Source organism: Neovison vison, chromosome 1 (genome assembly GCF_020171115.1).
Source record: "Neovison vison isolate M4711 chromosome 1, ASM_NN_V1, whole genome shotgun sequence".
In the NCBI taxonomy this organism is placed as follows: Eukaryota; Metazoa; Chordata; class Mammalia; order Carnivora; family Mustelidae; genus Neogale; species Neogale vison.
In genome coordinates, this window is record NC_058091.1 from 246,995,975 (window position 1) to 247,011,384 (window position 15,410).

Consider the following 15,410-nt stretch of genomic DNA (forward strand, 5'->3'; position numbering starts at 1 on the left):
GTGGTTAGTTGTTTTGTTTTGTTTGGATTTTTCTTTTTATCCTTGATGCCATGAGGTTTTATTTTGGATTATCTGATTTTTTGTTTTGTTTTCTTGGGACTTGCAAGCTCTTCTCAAGATTCTCAATGGGAATCTTTATTCCCATTGGTCTTCAGTTATGGGAAATTTATTTTTTGAAAACTGCAGCTCTTAGTGTTGTAGATGTTGGAACTCTGGATCTGTCCATATTATCTCTAAACACTTGTTTCAGACTTTATTTTCACTCTATGCATTTCCAGTTTCATCTTCTAACTCACTGATTCTCCATTTGTCACCATTTGCTGTTTTGCCCTTCATCTTTTAAATTTTTCAATGTAATCGTTGTATTAATTGATTTGGGAGAGGCGTTAGGGTTCAAAACCGATGGCCAAGAAAGAATTCTTGAGACATCTTTGTTGCAAAAAGGTGGTCTTATTAAGGCACAGGGACAGGACCCGTGGGCAGAAAGAGCTGCACTGGAGTCATGAAGAGTGACCCATTGTATACTTCCAAGTTGTGAGGGGGTTTGGGAAAGTGTAAGTCACTAAAGACTTTTGGAAGCAAGGTTTCCAGGAGCTTGAGGGGGCTGACTGTTGTTGGGAAGAGGTCACTTATTACTGTCTAATAAAATCTTTTTTTTTTTTTTTTTAAGATTTTATGTATTTATTTGACAGTGAGAAATCACAAGTAGATGGAGAGGCAGGCAGAGAGAGAGAGAGAGGGAAGCAGGCTCCCTGCTGAGCAGAGAGCCTGATGCGGGACTCGATCCCAGGACGCTGAGATCATGACCTGAGCCGAAGGCAGCGGCTTAACCCACTGAGCCACCCAGGCGCCCCTGTCTAATAAAATCTTAATCATGAGACCCTTCAGATGTATATTGGTGGGCCATATACTTGTGGGAAAGGGGTGATTGCCACACGTGTCTAGGTGGGGTTTAGAGAAAAAGGAAATTTCTAAAGCAATTTTATATGTTAAAGTAGATTTTTAGGGTGGGGGGTGGTGTTTAGGATTGCCTTTTCCCATTAGCAAACTGTCAACATCCAGGCAGTTAAGTCCCTAGAGGAATGTCATTCTGCCTGTTTCAAGGACTTGTCAATGGGCTGTAGGTAGTAAGGAAATTTAATAATTTCTCTTATGCCTTTGTTTCCCACACCATTAATCATTTCTGAATTCTCAAGTGATGGTTTTTAACAGCCACCCTTGTTTAATAACTTGTTTTCATTTCATGAATGGCAGTCGTTTCCCTTATTGTCTGCTTAGCTCTTTCTTCATGTTTAAAGTCGTCTCTTAGTTGAGCGTGTTTGCATATTTTTTCAGGAGGTTGATAGTCTTCTAGTGATTGAGAACTCACCTTCCTGGTCTGTCAAGTTGTTTACCCAAAGTGACTTATTTACTGGGTGGAAGAGGTACCACCACTTTGGCTTCTCTTTGGCTTCTTTTAGGCACTTCTATGGTCACTGGTCAAGGCAGTGAGTCTATTTTCATTTTTACACACAGCTAAATCTGCAGGTCATTTTCTGACCCTTACTTTACCTGTCTGCGTAGGTACAGTTGACAACTCCCTTCTGGGCACACTTTATTCAGACTAAGTCAGAGTCTTAGCTGTGATTTACTAGACACTGTGGGACTCTTCTCCCATTATCTCCTGCTACACTCCTCATTCAGTGCAGTGACTGGTTTCCTGCACTCTTAAACTGATTTCCTCTTTTCTCAACAAGTCTGTCTGCACTTTTAATAAACCTACTGTTAAGTGCAAGTATTGATTGAAAGCTGCTCTTTGGTTTTAAAAATGTTACAGTGGGGAGATACACATGTCAGTGTCTCTCCAACCCTCATCTTCTAGTAAAGCTAATGAACTAAGAATGTATGCTTCCCTTGTAGTTCCATTTGCCTCACGCAAAGTACTAGTGTAATATACCCAAGGCTACTGTGGTTATATACGACTATTTCCTTTAGGACTTCTGAGACATTTTAGATTGTCTTCATAAAACAGTCTCCAAAGGGTGTTTTTGGGCCTCAGAATCTCTTTTCTTTTTTCTTTTTAAGATTTATTTATTTGACAGAGAGAGTGAGCGAGCACAGCAGGGGGAGCAGGAGAGAGAGAAGCAGGCTCCCCATTGATCAGGGAGCCTGATGCGGAGCTCAGTCCTAAGACCCAAAGTCTTGGCTCCACTTTATATATTAGGTATATTAGTACTTAACATGTTCTTGTAAAGCATTCTAATAAATGTTTTCTCCATACAAAAATGAAACATTTTAGCTGGATATTGTAGATCATGCCAAAATGCCTTTTGGGCTACCAGCCTTGATACTTCTCTTTCACTAAAGAGTACTGCTCTTGATTGCCTGGATATAGTCCTCCAAATCTCTTCTCCCAAACTTAGATGAGTATATGTACACAGAAAACAGAAAACATGTAATGATGTTTTTGTGCTTTAAAAAAAAATGACTCTTATATTTTTCATGAACGTTACTTTTTTGAGTCAGTACAGCTAGGAGACCTATTCAGATTTGATTTATACAGGTTTGCTTTATACCTTCAACTGTCGCACAGTATTCCATAATAGACTGTAACAACTTAGCCATTCTTGTAATTATTTTTCTTTAATTCAAACTATTACACTTTGTTTATAATGAATGTTCTTACATATTCCTCCTTGCACACCTGTATGCTTTTTGGTGATAGATACCCAAAGAGGAACTGTTGAGTCATAGGTTTATGAAGTTAAGTGTAATAAATCTTAATGTTTGCTCTTCAAAGTGGCTACTCCCCAAATCACTCTCCAGAGTGGCTATACCAATTCATAACTTAGTAATTTATGAGAATATTGTTTTCCTCCATAGCCTTGCCCGTATTTTGTGTTATCAAGCTTTCTTTTTGCCAATCCCATGAACAATTATTTGTTTACATTTTTATTTCCCTGGTTGCTGGCAAGATCTAGCAATCTCTTCCAGCAGCTCTCTTCTGCTGCTCTGATTTAAGTGGCCCTGTATGGAGATGGCAGAGCCAAAATAACAAAGTAGTATCTGAGTTTGCATTTAAAGAAGCTGCCCCAAAGTATTGCCTGGACCTACAGAGAACTTTGAGTCAGAAAAATAGACACTTTTTTGGCTTAAGTCTGCCTGAGACATACAGCAGATCTTATGTCATTGCTCTTCCCAGAAACTTGTAGTAGCTCTCTGTTACCTGTAGGATTCAAAATCACAATACTTTGCTTGACATTGAAGATTATGTTCTACCTCTAGCCTCTTAATACATCTCTTTCCCTTTATATGTATACAGAGTCTTCAAAAGACTGTGTACTTTTTCGTAATCTGTGTCTGTATTCAAGCTGTTAGCCAAGGAACCTTTCCACCCTGCAAACTGAACTTTGACACTGGTCCTCATGGACATGTGAGCTCCAGCAGAGCTCAGAAGTTTGGGTATAAGAAATGGATAAGATAACTGTGGAAAATAGGAATGTTTGCCAGACCTGGTAGGCTAGAAGGATGACGCGGTAAGGGAATTGACATTGCTCGTTAAAGGTAAGCTAATAACTCCCTACTGGGGTTAGAAGGAATAGGAAAAGGGGCAGATAAGCTGAGAGACCGCAGAGAAGGTTTAAGAAATCCAGGATTCCGGGGCGCCTGGGTGGCTCAGTGAGTTAAAGCCTCTGCCTTCGGCTTAGGTCATGATCCCAGGGTCCTGGGATGGGCTCTCTGCTCAGCAGGGAGCCTGATTCCCTCTCTCTGTCTCTGCCTACTTGTGACCTCTGTCTGTCAAATAAATAAATAAATAAATCTTAAAAAAAAAAAAAATCCAGGATTCCTATTGGAGGAAAACTTTCTCCTTTCTGCCTCTTTTGTTATAAAGAAAAGGAGCTGTTGGATGTTAGGAACTCAAAACTTAGTATCAGGAAACAACAAAGTAGGAAAGAGCAATTGATTTATAGTCAGGCTGACTGGATTTTCAAATGCAGTTTCCCTGCTTCCTATAGTTATGTGACCTCGGGAAACTTGTATAACTCCTCTGGGCTTTGGTTTCCTAATGTGAAAATTGGGTATAATAATAACATCTACCTTGGCTGGTTGTTTGATGATTAAATGAGATAATCTATGTAAAAAGTATGTAGAAGGATATATTTGCTAGCTTACATATTTGGTACATGTGGTGAGTACTCAAACAGTAGCTGTAGTTGCTATCATTATTCTCATCACATGAAGAGGTTGAAGGGATTCCTATATGTTGATCTAAGTTTCCTTCATGAGGGAGAAAGGAGATACTGTACACTTTCTTTTTTCTTAAGATTTTATTTATTTATTTGACAGACAGAGATCACAAGTAGGCATTGAGGCAGGCAGAGAGGCGGGGAGGGGGGAAAGCAGGCTCCCTGCTGAGCAGAGAGCCTGATGCGAGGCTCAATCCCAAGGCCCTGGAATCATGACCTGAGCCGAAGGCAGAGGCTTTAACCTACTGAGCTACCTAGGTGCCCTGATACTGTATACTTCTGAATCTCTGTCTGCTCTTCACTGTTAGGCTGTGGGGACCCATCTGGTTTTATCTTTGCTTTGTACCAGGAACTCTGCTGGTAACAGAGTGTAGCAGAGGGTATTAGAATCAGATAGTTCTAGGTTTTAACTCTTAACTCCACTAGTTACTTGAGTGAGAGATCTGTGGCTAACAGCTTAATTTTATTGCCTCAGTTTCTCATTAGTAAAGTAGAGATAATCTTATCGTTTAGGGTCTAGTCAGGGTGAAGATTTCTCAAAAGTATCATTACCCACCCAATTTGCATACTTGATCTTCTTCTGGCTTTGGTTCATTGTGTTACGTTGATGGATTACTTCTTTCTCCATGGTCTTAACCTCTGTGGGAATCTTGGGAGTATGGATCATCTCCCACTCCTGACACCTCAACCAAACATACGACCTTTTAAAATGATTTTCAGTCTTTGTCTTTCATAAACTTCGTTTCTAAATGAACGAATTTCTGGTTGACTTCTGTCGAAACGGTAGAAACTAAGTAGATCTTTGAGCTGAGACATAGTGCCATCACTATTTCTTTATTATTGTAACCAGTTAGAGATACCTCATTGATTTTTCTGCCTTTTTAAAAAATTAATTTATTAAAAAAAATAAGAGAGAGAGAGAACATGGGGGTAAGAGGCACAGGGAGATGGAGGTAGAGTCTTCTGAAGTTTTTGGTTGCATTATTCTATGTTCATGCACTTTAGGTCAGGTGTGTTATGGTTTTTCCTATCTTCTCTGTTGTTACATATTTTTTATTTGCTTATTCTGTCACTGGAAAATTTGGTATAAATTGACAGCATAATTGTGGATTCATCTAGTTCTTTTATTATTGCCATTTTTTGCTTTATATATTTATGCTTAGGTACATACTTATTTAGTGTTGAATCTTTTATTATTAAAATATAACCCCTTTTTGTCTCTAATGCTTTTCCCTCAAGTCTACTTCATCTGAAATACAATTACATAATCTTCTTTTGGTTTATGTTTGCATGGTGTATACTTTTCCTTTTATTTAATGTTTTCCCCTGTGTAAACTTCATAGTTATACACAGTTTTACTATTCTTAAATCAGAGATTACAGTGATATATGCTTCATCTATGAAGTCTGTTTCTACATTTTCATGGACATTGCAAAGAAAATACTTCAGTAACTTCATTTACTCTTCTCGAGACTTAAATTCTGTTGTTGTATATTGTATTTTAATTCTATATGTGTGTTGGGACATTAATGCTCCTGTTTTATGTAGTCAGTATCCATATAGATTTACCGACATACTTCCTGTTTTCATTGGCTTTCCTTTTCTGCATCTAGAAACCTCCATCTGGAATTGTTTCCTTTCTTCCTGTGGATTTCCTTTATTGTAGGTCTTCTGGAAAGTATTTGTTTTCATTTTTATTTTTCTGAAAATGTCTTTATTTTGCCTTTTTTCCAAGGACTCTTCTTGCTGGGTATAGAATTTTTAGCTCTTGGAGATGTCACTTCATTCTCTTCTGCCTTTCAAATTTCTTTTCTTTTCTTTTCTTTTTTTTTTTTAAAGATTTTATTTATTTATTTGACAGGCAGAGAGAGAGGAGGAAGCAGGCTCCCCACTGAGCAGAGAGCCCGATGTGGGGCTCGATCCCAGGACCCTGGGATCATGACCTGAGCCGAAGGCAGAGGCTTTAACCCACTGAGCCACCCAGGCGCCCCTGCCTTTCAAATTTCTTTTGAGAGTTCAGCCATCAGTTTAATTTTGCTTTTGTCCAAGTGTTCTTTTTATTTTTTATTTTTTTCTGACTGCTTTTAAGACTTCTCTTTATCTTTTTTTTCCTTGCCCACTAGTTTCACCCTAGTTAACATAGGTATGGTTTTGTTATATATCTTTTTGGTCATTTTTAAAAATTTTTATTTATTTATTTGATGGGGGGGAGGAGAGGAGAGAAAGAGGCAGAGAGAGACCAGGACTCAAGCTGAAGGCAGAAAGAGGCTTAACCCACTGAGCCACCCAGGCACCCCTTGTTGGTCATTCTTAAAGCCACTTGATCCCCGACTTTTCCATTTTTTTCAGTTTGGAAAAATGCTCGGCCATTATCTTCTATGCCTTAGTCTCTCTTTTTCTATTTTCTGTTTTCTATCTGATTATTCAGATATTACCTTCTCACTGTATCTCCTATGGTTCTTGTCCATTCTCTCCCAGCTTCATTCTTTTTTACTTTGATGCTTCATTCTGGATATTTTTTCGGGCCAATCTTTACTAATTTTCTTCTTAGCTCTGTCAAATCTATTGAGTCCATGTTTGACTTTTTAATTCCTTGACTTTACTTTTCAGTTCTAGAATTTGCATTTTATTCTTTGTTAATTATTCTTTGCTAATGTTCTTGTCTTTTTCTTTGTAGAGTTAACACTTGAACAACATGGGTTAGGACCTCTGGTCTCCTGCACAGTTAAAAATCCATGTGTAACTTTTGAGTCCACAAAAGCTTAAGTACTAATAGCCTACTGTTGACTGCAAGCCTTACCAATAACAGTCAATTAAGAAATATTTTGTAAAATATTTTAAAAAGATATATTTTATATGTTATATGTATTATATACTGTATTGTTATAATAAAGTAAGCTAGAGGAAAGAAAACATGAATAAAATCTAAGGAAAATATATTTAGTGTAGTGTATTTAAAAAGAATCCACATGTAACTGGACCCAGGCATAAGTGGAGCCATACAGGTCAAACCTGCGTTTTTCAGGGTTCAGTTGCCTGTATCATGTATTGCTATATTGGAAAACATACGGCCAGGGAGCTGTATGAACTGTGAGCCAAGAATGATTTTTACATTTTTAAAGCGTTTTTTTTTTTTTTTTAAAGATTTTATTTATTTATTGGACAGAGAGAGAGATCACAAGTAGGCAGAGAGGCAGGCAGAGAGAGGAGGAAGGAGGCTCCCCGCTGAGCAGAGAGCCCGATGTGGGGCTCGATCCCAGGACCCTGGGATCATGACCTGAGCTGAAGGCAGAGGCTTAACCCACTGAGCCACCCAGGCGCCCCCCCCCCAAAAAAAGTCAGAAGTTTCTATAGAGATTGTATGTTGCCTGCACAAGTATCAAATATATGTTCTTTGGTCCTTTAAAGAAAATATTTGCCTACCCTTGCTATGTATATTAAAAACAGTCATTTTATAATCTGATTATTCTGTTATTTGAAGGTTCTTCATTCTTTTCTAAAGTTTATTATTTCTCTTAGTTTTCATCAGTGCTGTCTTGTCTTCTCATTTGCCTGTTTTTATTTGAGCAATGGCTTTGTATATGCAAAATATTTTAAATAATTTGAGACCTAGTATGATTTTTTTCCTGTGGTAATGATTCCTATTTGCTTCCAGTAGTTGACTGGAAGTACTAGTAAACCTGTATAATCTTAATACAACAGCAGGGATTTATATTCTAAAATAGGCATCAGTTGACTTTTGGATCACAGTCGTTCCTAGAGTATAATGTTCTTTCCAGACTCCCAGTCCAAAGGATGGTCTTTCCTTTCTAGGCCTTGGAATATAACTTCTGTCTCTTTTAACCAGTGACTGTTGAAGTGCATCTGAGTATCTTCCTCTCCCTCTTTAAGAATCAGCAAAACCAGGGTGCCTGGGTGGCTCAGTGGTTTAAGCCTCTGCCTTCGGCTCAGGTCATGATCTCAGGGTCCTGGGATCGAGCCCCACGTCGGGCTCTCTGCTCAGCAGGGAGCCTGCTTCCCCCTCTCTCTCTGCCTGCCTCTCTGCCTACTTGTGATCTCTCTCTGTCTATCAAATAAATAAATAGAAATCTATAAAAAAAAAAAAAAAGAATCAGCAAAACCAGGGCACCTGCATGGCTCAGTGGGTTAAGCGTCTGCCTTTGGTTCTGGTCATGATCTCAGGGTCCTGGGATCGAGCCCTTCCTCCAGCTCTCTGCTCAGCAGGGAGCCAGCTTCCCCCCTCCCTCTCTTTGCTTGCCTCTCTGCCTACTTGTGAGCTCTCTGTCAAATAAATAAATAAAATCTTAAAAAAAAAAATAAAAAGGCATCAGCAAAACCTTACAGGCCAGATTATGTGTGTATATTCCAGCTTTTCTGTTTATCTTAGTTACAACATTTATCTGAGTTAGATAACCTACCCTTATTGGCAGAGGAATGTGTGATGTCATTTCTGTGTATAGTTTGTTTGTTTTTAGGAAGGGAAGGGAAGGGTCAGAAGGAGAGAGACTCTTAAGCAGACTCCCTGCTGGGCATGGAGCCTGATGGCAGGGCTAATTCTCGTGACCCTGAGATCCTGACTTGAGCTGAAATCATGAGTCAGACACTTAACCGACTGAGCCACCCAGGCATCCCTCTGTGTTTGGTTTTTATAAATATAGTGACTACTCTTAAGATAAAAGCACTCAGACTTCTCCGTTTTTCCTTTAGGGTTTATTTAGTTTTTAGTATGTTCATCTTCAACATTCTCTTGCACTAAAACAATGAGAACCTCTGTTTTAAAAAGTAAATTCATTTCTCTAAATGTTCCTGCATGGCAAGTTGCAGAGAAATTATTTGGAAAGTATATCACCATGACTCCTATTTAAAACGTTCTCTCACTACTCTGGACTGCAGTCATGTGTTTCCTACTGTAATTCCTAGAGCATTGATTTTGTGAGGTTTTTTTGTTATTGTTCTGGTTTATTTTTGGTATGAGCGATATTATAAAACCTGTACCCCTATAAAGGTGTGACCATACTAAAGATGATGTGATAGTATCATATCCTTCTTGTGTCTCTTGTATCCCTGTACCTAGCATAGACATTAATTACGTCATCATAATTACTAACAAATTTTTTAGGAGCCAACTACATACTACTACAGTATCATGTGAAAAGAGCTCTACAGAGTTTTTGAAATTTGGAATGCAATCAACTTTTCCTAAGTCTTGCTAGCAGGTGCTGTACTTTAACAGGAGATACTGCTTTTCTTTTTTTTTTTTTCATATGAATAACCATTTTATGTTGGGGTGTGTGTTTGTGTGTGTGTGTGTGTGTAGTGCATTCTGGACAGTTGAAGGTGGCAATAGCTGATAGTTTCATTTGGAGAAAAAGAGGGGCCAAGTGTTTCCTCTGAAATACCAATGAAATACCATTACCAATGAAAATGTCTCCTGAGGGCGCCTGGGTGGCTCAGTTGGTTGGACGACTACTTTCGGCTCAGGTCATGATCCTGGAGTCCTGGGTCTCAAGTTCCTCATCAGGCTCCCAGCTCCATGGGGAGTCTGCTTCTTCCTCTGACCTTCTCCTTGCTCATGCTCTCTCTCACTCTCTCTCTCTCTCTCAAGTAAATAAATAAAATCTTTAAAAAAAAAAAAGAAAGAAAAAAAAAAAAGAAAATGTCTCCTGAAATCTTCACAGTGGAATTCCACTCTAGGCTTGAGTAACAGTGTCAGAGTACTAATTTGGTTCTTATGATTTCCTAAGATTTTTCATAAAAGTGGAAAATTTAAGTTAGAAATGAAATTTCACAGTAATGTACATAAAACAAATATTTGTTACAGAAGTTACAACTTGTTAAGAACTCATTTTTTTATTAAAAAAAATCAAATATTTTGATTCCAGTGTAGTTAATATACAGTGCTCTGCTTCAGGTGTACAATATAGTGATTCAGTAATTCTATGCATTCCTCACCAACGCTGATAAAAAGGTAGTGTTTGATGTTTAGAATATCTTAAGTTATTTTTCTTCTGCAGCTTCCGGCCGATCTTACCAAGATGCACATCACAGACAACCCTCATCCACAGGTGACTCATGTGTCTTCTAGTCAGTCTGGTTGTAGCATCGCCAGTGACTCTGGGAGCAGCAGTTTATCTGATATCTATCAGGTAATATCTTAGGAGTTTGTATGCTGTGCCTGTGGCTTTGTTATTCTGCCAGATAGTCCGTACTTGTGCTTTAGGTGGTCACGTATCTTTTAATTTAAGGGCATGAAATTCAGGCAGAATGTCTTTGGGAAAATACACTTTATTTATTATTTCAAATTTGCAAGCGTAATTAAAGAAGCAATCTTTTGAGCATGATTAGATATGGTTCAGGAATATATGAATATAATGTTCTTTTTAATGTCTTTAGTCCAAGGGAACTCATTATATGTGATACTTGCTTTGTTAAAAAACAGTTCTTGAAACAAGTTAACTTAGACTTACAAAAAGCGTGTTTTTTTATAATGGAGTGTTTTATAAGTAGTCTTAAAAGAGTAACTTTTTCTTTTTTTAAGTTTTTATTTAAATTCTAGATGGTTATGATTGTTTTTCATTGTAAAGGGTCTGTTGAATTTTCTAGTGTACCCCCTTAAAAAAAAAGAAACAGGTAAAATTAATTTGAATAATGTGTTTTATTTAGCATAATATATCCAAATATTATCATTTCAGCACACAGTTTAAAATTATGAGTTAAATTTTTTAAATTCTGGCTTCCAAAGACAGTATAAAATTATTTTAATAAAAATCCGAAGCAAAAATGTACATGTAAAAATTAGTATCAAAATTAATTTACTAACTGGTATTTTTAAAAAGATTTTATTTATTTGAGAGAGAGACAGAGAAGGGCTTTCCCCAACATTCAGAAAGCCTACATGCCTTTCTAGGCTGCCAGTTGCTAGTAGAGTTCCAGGTGGAATGTTGAGGGATTCTCTTGGGCTTGTTGTGACCAGTGGCTCCATGGTAACTGGGCAGACCTAATTGTGGATCAGTGCCATGGAGGAGCTGAGATCCTCTGCGGAGCTTAGCTTTGAGCTGATCATTGATGTGGTGGAATTGCCCGATGACCTGAGTCCACAGCCTACTTTCCAGAGCCACTTTGAATGCAGCATTCCTACTCCCTGCTTTGGTGACTCTGTAGCAGGCCAAGCAGGACACAAGATGGAACAGCAAGAGTCCACCAGCCGAGGCTGTGGCCCTGACCCCAAGGTGCCAGGCAGAGGGAGGGTGCATGCACAGTATGGGGGTGTGGGAGTCTCCTCCCATAGGCAGAATTTAATATAACCTTACTGTACATTTCTGTTCAGACCAGCCACAATTTAAGTGACAGGTGGCAGGTGGCTACCACATATTACTTGTCTTTTGAAACAGAGTTATTTTTGCTCATGGAAAACATTTTGGGCTGTGGGTCTACTGAATTGTTTTCAGATGGTTTAGGAAAATCCGCATTCCTTTCAAGGGAAGTTTGTAGGCAGAGAAAAAATGGAAAAAAGCCTCCATTTTTGGATTATGCATAGCTTTTCTCCACAAAGGTCATTGCTGTGGCCGTCTATATCTCCCTGTTTAGCATTTTATAGTAGACAGAACAAAGAATTCTTCCTTTTCACCATTTTGTACGAGACGGAACAAGTGACTTTTTAAAAGTACACTTAAAAAATACGTTGACTCTGGAGCCTCTCAGAGTATAGCATTCCGCTCCCCAAAGGAATTGTCATGTGGGAGAAGTAAGAATGCTTACATACCAAAAAGCCAAAGTAGAAATGTAGCTCCTCTGGATTCTTTGTTTTTTTTTAGAGAGGATTGATCCTGGATTAATGAAGTTCAGGGTTGAGACTATAGATTTCTCATAGTGAGAATGTCTAGACGTTGCTAGGAGAAAACATGTAGCAGAGATGAGGTTATGTTAAGTTCTAGGTATCTCATCTCGTTAGTATATCCATTTTTAAACCAGATGTTACCACCTTTTTGGAGCAAGGAACAGAGCCTTAGATGGTTGTAAGAGAAAGGACAAAAGGTTAGTGCACAGATTGAGATCAGGGTCCATGGAAAGGCCAGTGCTTTACTGTGCACCAGATGATGGGCTATATACAGCAGTGTCTGGTGTCTTTGCAAGATCCTGGAGAAGCTTCTGAAGCACTGTACTTAATGTAATATCTATAGCATGTCTGTATAGCGTTAGCATGTCTTCCTACTGGTTTGTCCACCTGAGGCTGAGGCTGGAGCACATCTACTGGTAGTTGGAAGTCTTCTGCTATAGAATCATGGCCTTGTATATGGGAGCCCTGCTCCAGTCTTCTGCAGGTTTTCTTGCCTTACTAACACTTTGTACAGCTCATTTTACTTTATTTATTTATTTATTTATTTGACAGAAATCACAAGCAGGCAGAGAGGCAGGCAGGCAGAGAGGGAAGCAGACTCCCTGCTGAGCAAGGAGCCTGATGTGGTACTTGATCCCAAGACCCTGAGATCATGACCTGAGCAAAAGGGAGAGGCTTAACCCGCTGAGCCACCCAGGCGCCCCTCATTCTGCCTTTAAAGAGTCCTTTTAACGTTGGATAAACTGTGGATAAGTAAGCTTGCCAGCTGTCCTACATGTTACAGGACTGTCTCCGTTACAAAGTGAAGAAGGCAACATGTCATATCCCAGAAACCTGAAAGTTACTATTGACTCTTCTCCTTTGAGCATAACTTCCAGTACCAAGTTATGTTCATTCTGTTTCCTACATCATTAGTTGTGTTTGTTTTTATTATATTTTTTATGTTAACTGAGGTATAATTGACATAGAATAAAATTCATCCTCAGCAGTATAACCTACATGAAAACAGAACATTTCCATGACCTCAGAAAGTACTGTTTGCCCCCTTATAGTCAGTATCTTCTGATCCTCAGACCCTGGCAACCATTAATCTGTTTTGTGCCTTTACAATTTTGCATTTTCCAAAGGCCTCATAAATTGAGTCATGCAGTTTGGGGTTTTTGCAGGGAGGATGGTTTAGGGGCCATATAGTTTAAACATGACATAAGTAAAATGTAATCAGTAAGATAAAAGTTGGTGTTAATTAGTTTAGGACTTAATAGATAAAAGAAGCAAAAATAATGAAATCTAGAACCAAAACAGGAATTCAGAAATTTAAAGGAGATAGTTTTAATACTAAAGTCAAAATGTAAAAAGGTAAGATAAAAATTTTAAGGGTGGCCAAAGAAGGTAAAAATCCTCAAACCTGGACTTAGGTTAAGCTTAGGTGAATAGCCAATGGATAGAAACCATTTATGTTAAAAACGGTTAGAAACAGAAGAAACCAATATCTGAAATAAATACACATACATACATAATTACATGTATTTTATACTTGTATACATGGAATGTAAATGTGAATTAAAGAGGACCAAATGATAGTAATGTTTTCTATTAGTAGTAAGTTTGTAGGTAGTTTTTATTATGTTACCTTAGCTTTTCTTATTTTTTTTCCTCAGTGAACATTAGTATTTCTGTATTTAACACATTTTAAGGAGGATGTAAATAGAGTGTACTGTTAAAAATAAAAGTTGAATAAAATTGTGGGAAAAGCTTAAAGCTAAAATTACTAAATTGTAAAAGAAATAAGAACAGAATAAAAACAGCTTGAAAAAATATATCCCCCCAAATGCAGAATATCAAGATTTACAATTAAAACACAGATAAGGGGGTATCCGTGTGGCTTAGTAGGTGAAGCATATGCCTTCAGCTCAAGTCATGATCTCAGGATCCTGGGATGGAGCCCTGCATTGCGCTTCCTGCTTAGCGCTGAGCCTGCTTCTCGAACCTCCACCTCTCCCTCTGCCATACCCCCTGCCATACTCCCTGCTTGTTCTTTTTCTCTCTCAAGTAAACAAATTAAAAACTCTTAAAAAAAAAAAAAAAGCAGATACAGTAAAAAACACCAACCAAATAGTGTGTATCTATCCAGTCACATCCTCAGACTGTAACAAAGGGAAGAGGAATATCAATACTGGACCTTAGTCTTTCTCTTGACCTCCAGCCTCCTTTGGAGTACTTACTCAAGCTATGAATACACCGTTTAGTTACAGGTGGACATTGCCTGTGTATGTATACCTTGACCAGTGACAGATGAGGTACTTTGGTCATCCAAATTTTGGCACTTCATAGATTTTAAAAGCAAACACCTAATCTGGTCATGGCTTCTAACACTATAAGCAAACCCTTGTGAAATAATGCAAGTATTTTTAATTTGGAGGTTTGAGGGGAAGAGAGAAGAGAGTTGAACAGCAGTTCTTAACAAGAAAATTATTGACACCATTTTATATGGCCAAATGTGGGGCTGTGCTCTGCATTTCCTCCTTGAGAGTTTTCATGTTTAAAAATAAAAGTCCTGGGGCGCCTGGGTGGCTCAGTGGGTTAAAGCCTCTGCCTTCGGTTCAGGTCATGATCCCAGTGTCCTGGGATTGAGCCCCACATCGGGCTCTCTGCTCAGCAGGGAGCCTGCTTCCTCCTCTCTCTCTGCCTGCCTCTCTGCCTACTTGTCTGTCAAATAAATAAATAAAATCTTTAAAAAAATAAATAAAATAAAAGTCCTTGGCTCTCAAGGAAACTTAAAAAAAAAAAAAAAGCACACACACAAAAAAACCCACTTACCACATTCTGGATAAAATGCAAGTAATCATTTGGTATGAATATGTTTCTAATCAGATTAGCTTAAAATTTAGCTAAATTTATATATTAAGATGCTAGATTGTTCCTGGATCAGATATTTTATGTATCCTCAAAGAGTACTCAAGATAGATAAGGAGTGCTTCTTTCTGAGCACTACTTCTATATATTTCAGTCCGTTTATACCAGCAAGAGCTAGAATATTATGAAATAAAGCATTTATAAATAAAGCATTAATTTAATATATTTATTTATTATTAACTTATATTTTAGAAACCTGAGGCATATATTCATCCCCTGTCATCTTTTTTAGTTTCTATGTGGGAAGTAAAACATGATAAAAAATCCCATTGTTTCTGTTACTATCTCTATGGCAGCATGAATCCTTAATTCATACCTCTACTGCCAGTCTCTCTATAACTGGTGCCGCATCTCCACTAGGTGGTTCATTTGACACCTTAGCTAGCTTTGTCATACCACGTTTCCTTCTACATTAATATTTCTGTCAGAAGTAT

The 15,410-nt window shown here is 38.1% G+C and overlaps 1 protein-coding gene across 13 annotated transcripts in view; it reads left to right on the forward strand.

Moving 5' to 3' along the window:
• The window catches only part of RAPGEF6 (Rap guanine nucleotide exchange factor 6), a 193,712-nt gene that overhangs the window by 88,794 nt on the left and 89,508 nt on the right, over nucleotides 1–15,410 (forward strand). For all 13 annotated transcript variants that reach the window (XM_044228140.1, XM_044228206.1, XM_044228180.1 and 10 more), the window contains one exon: nucleotides 10,241–10,372. In XM_044228140.1, the coding sequence (XP_044084075.1) occupies nucleotides 10,241–10,372 (132 nt within the window). The remainder of the gene's footprint in view (nucleotides 1–10,240; nucleotides 10,373–15,410) is intronic.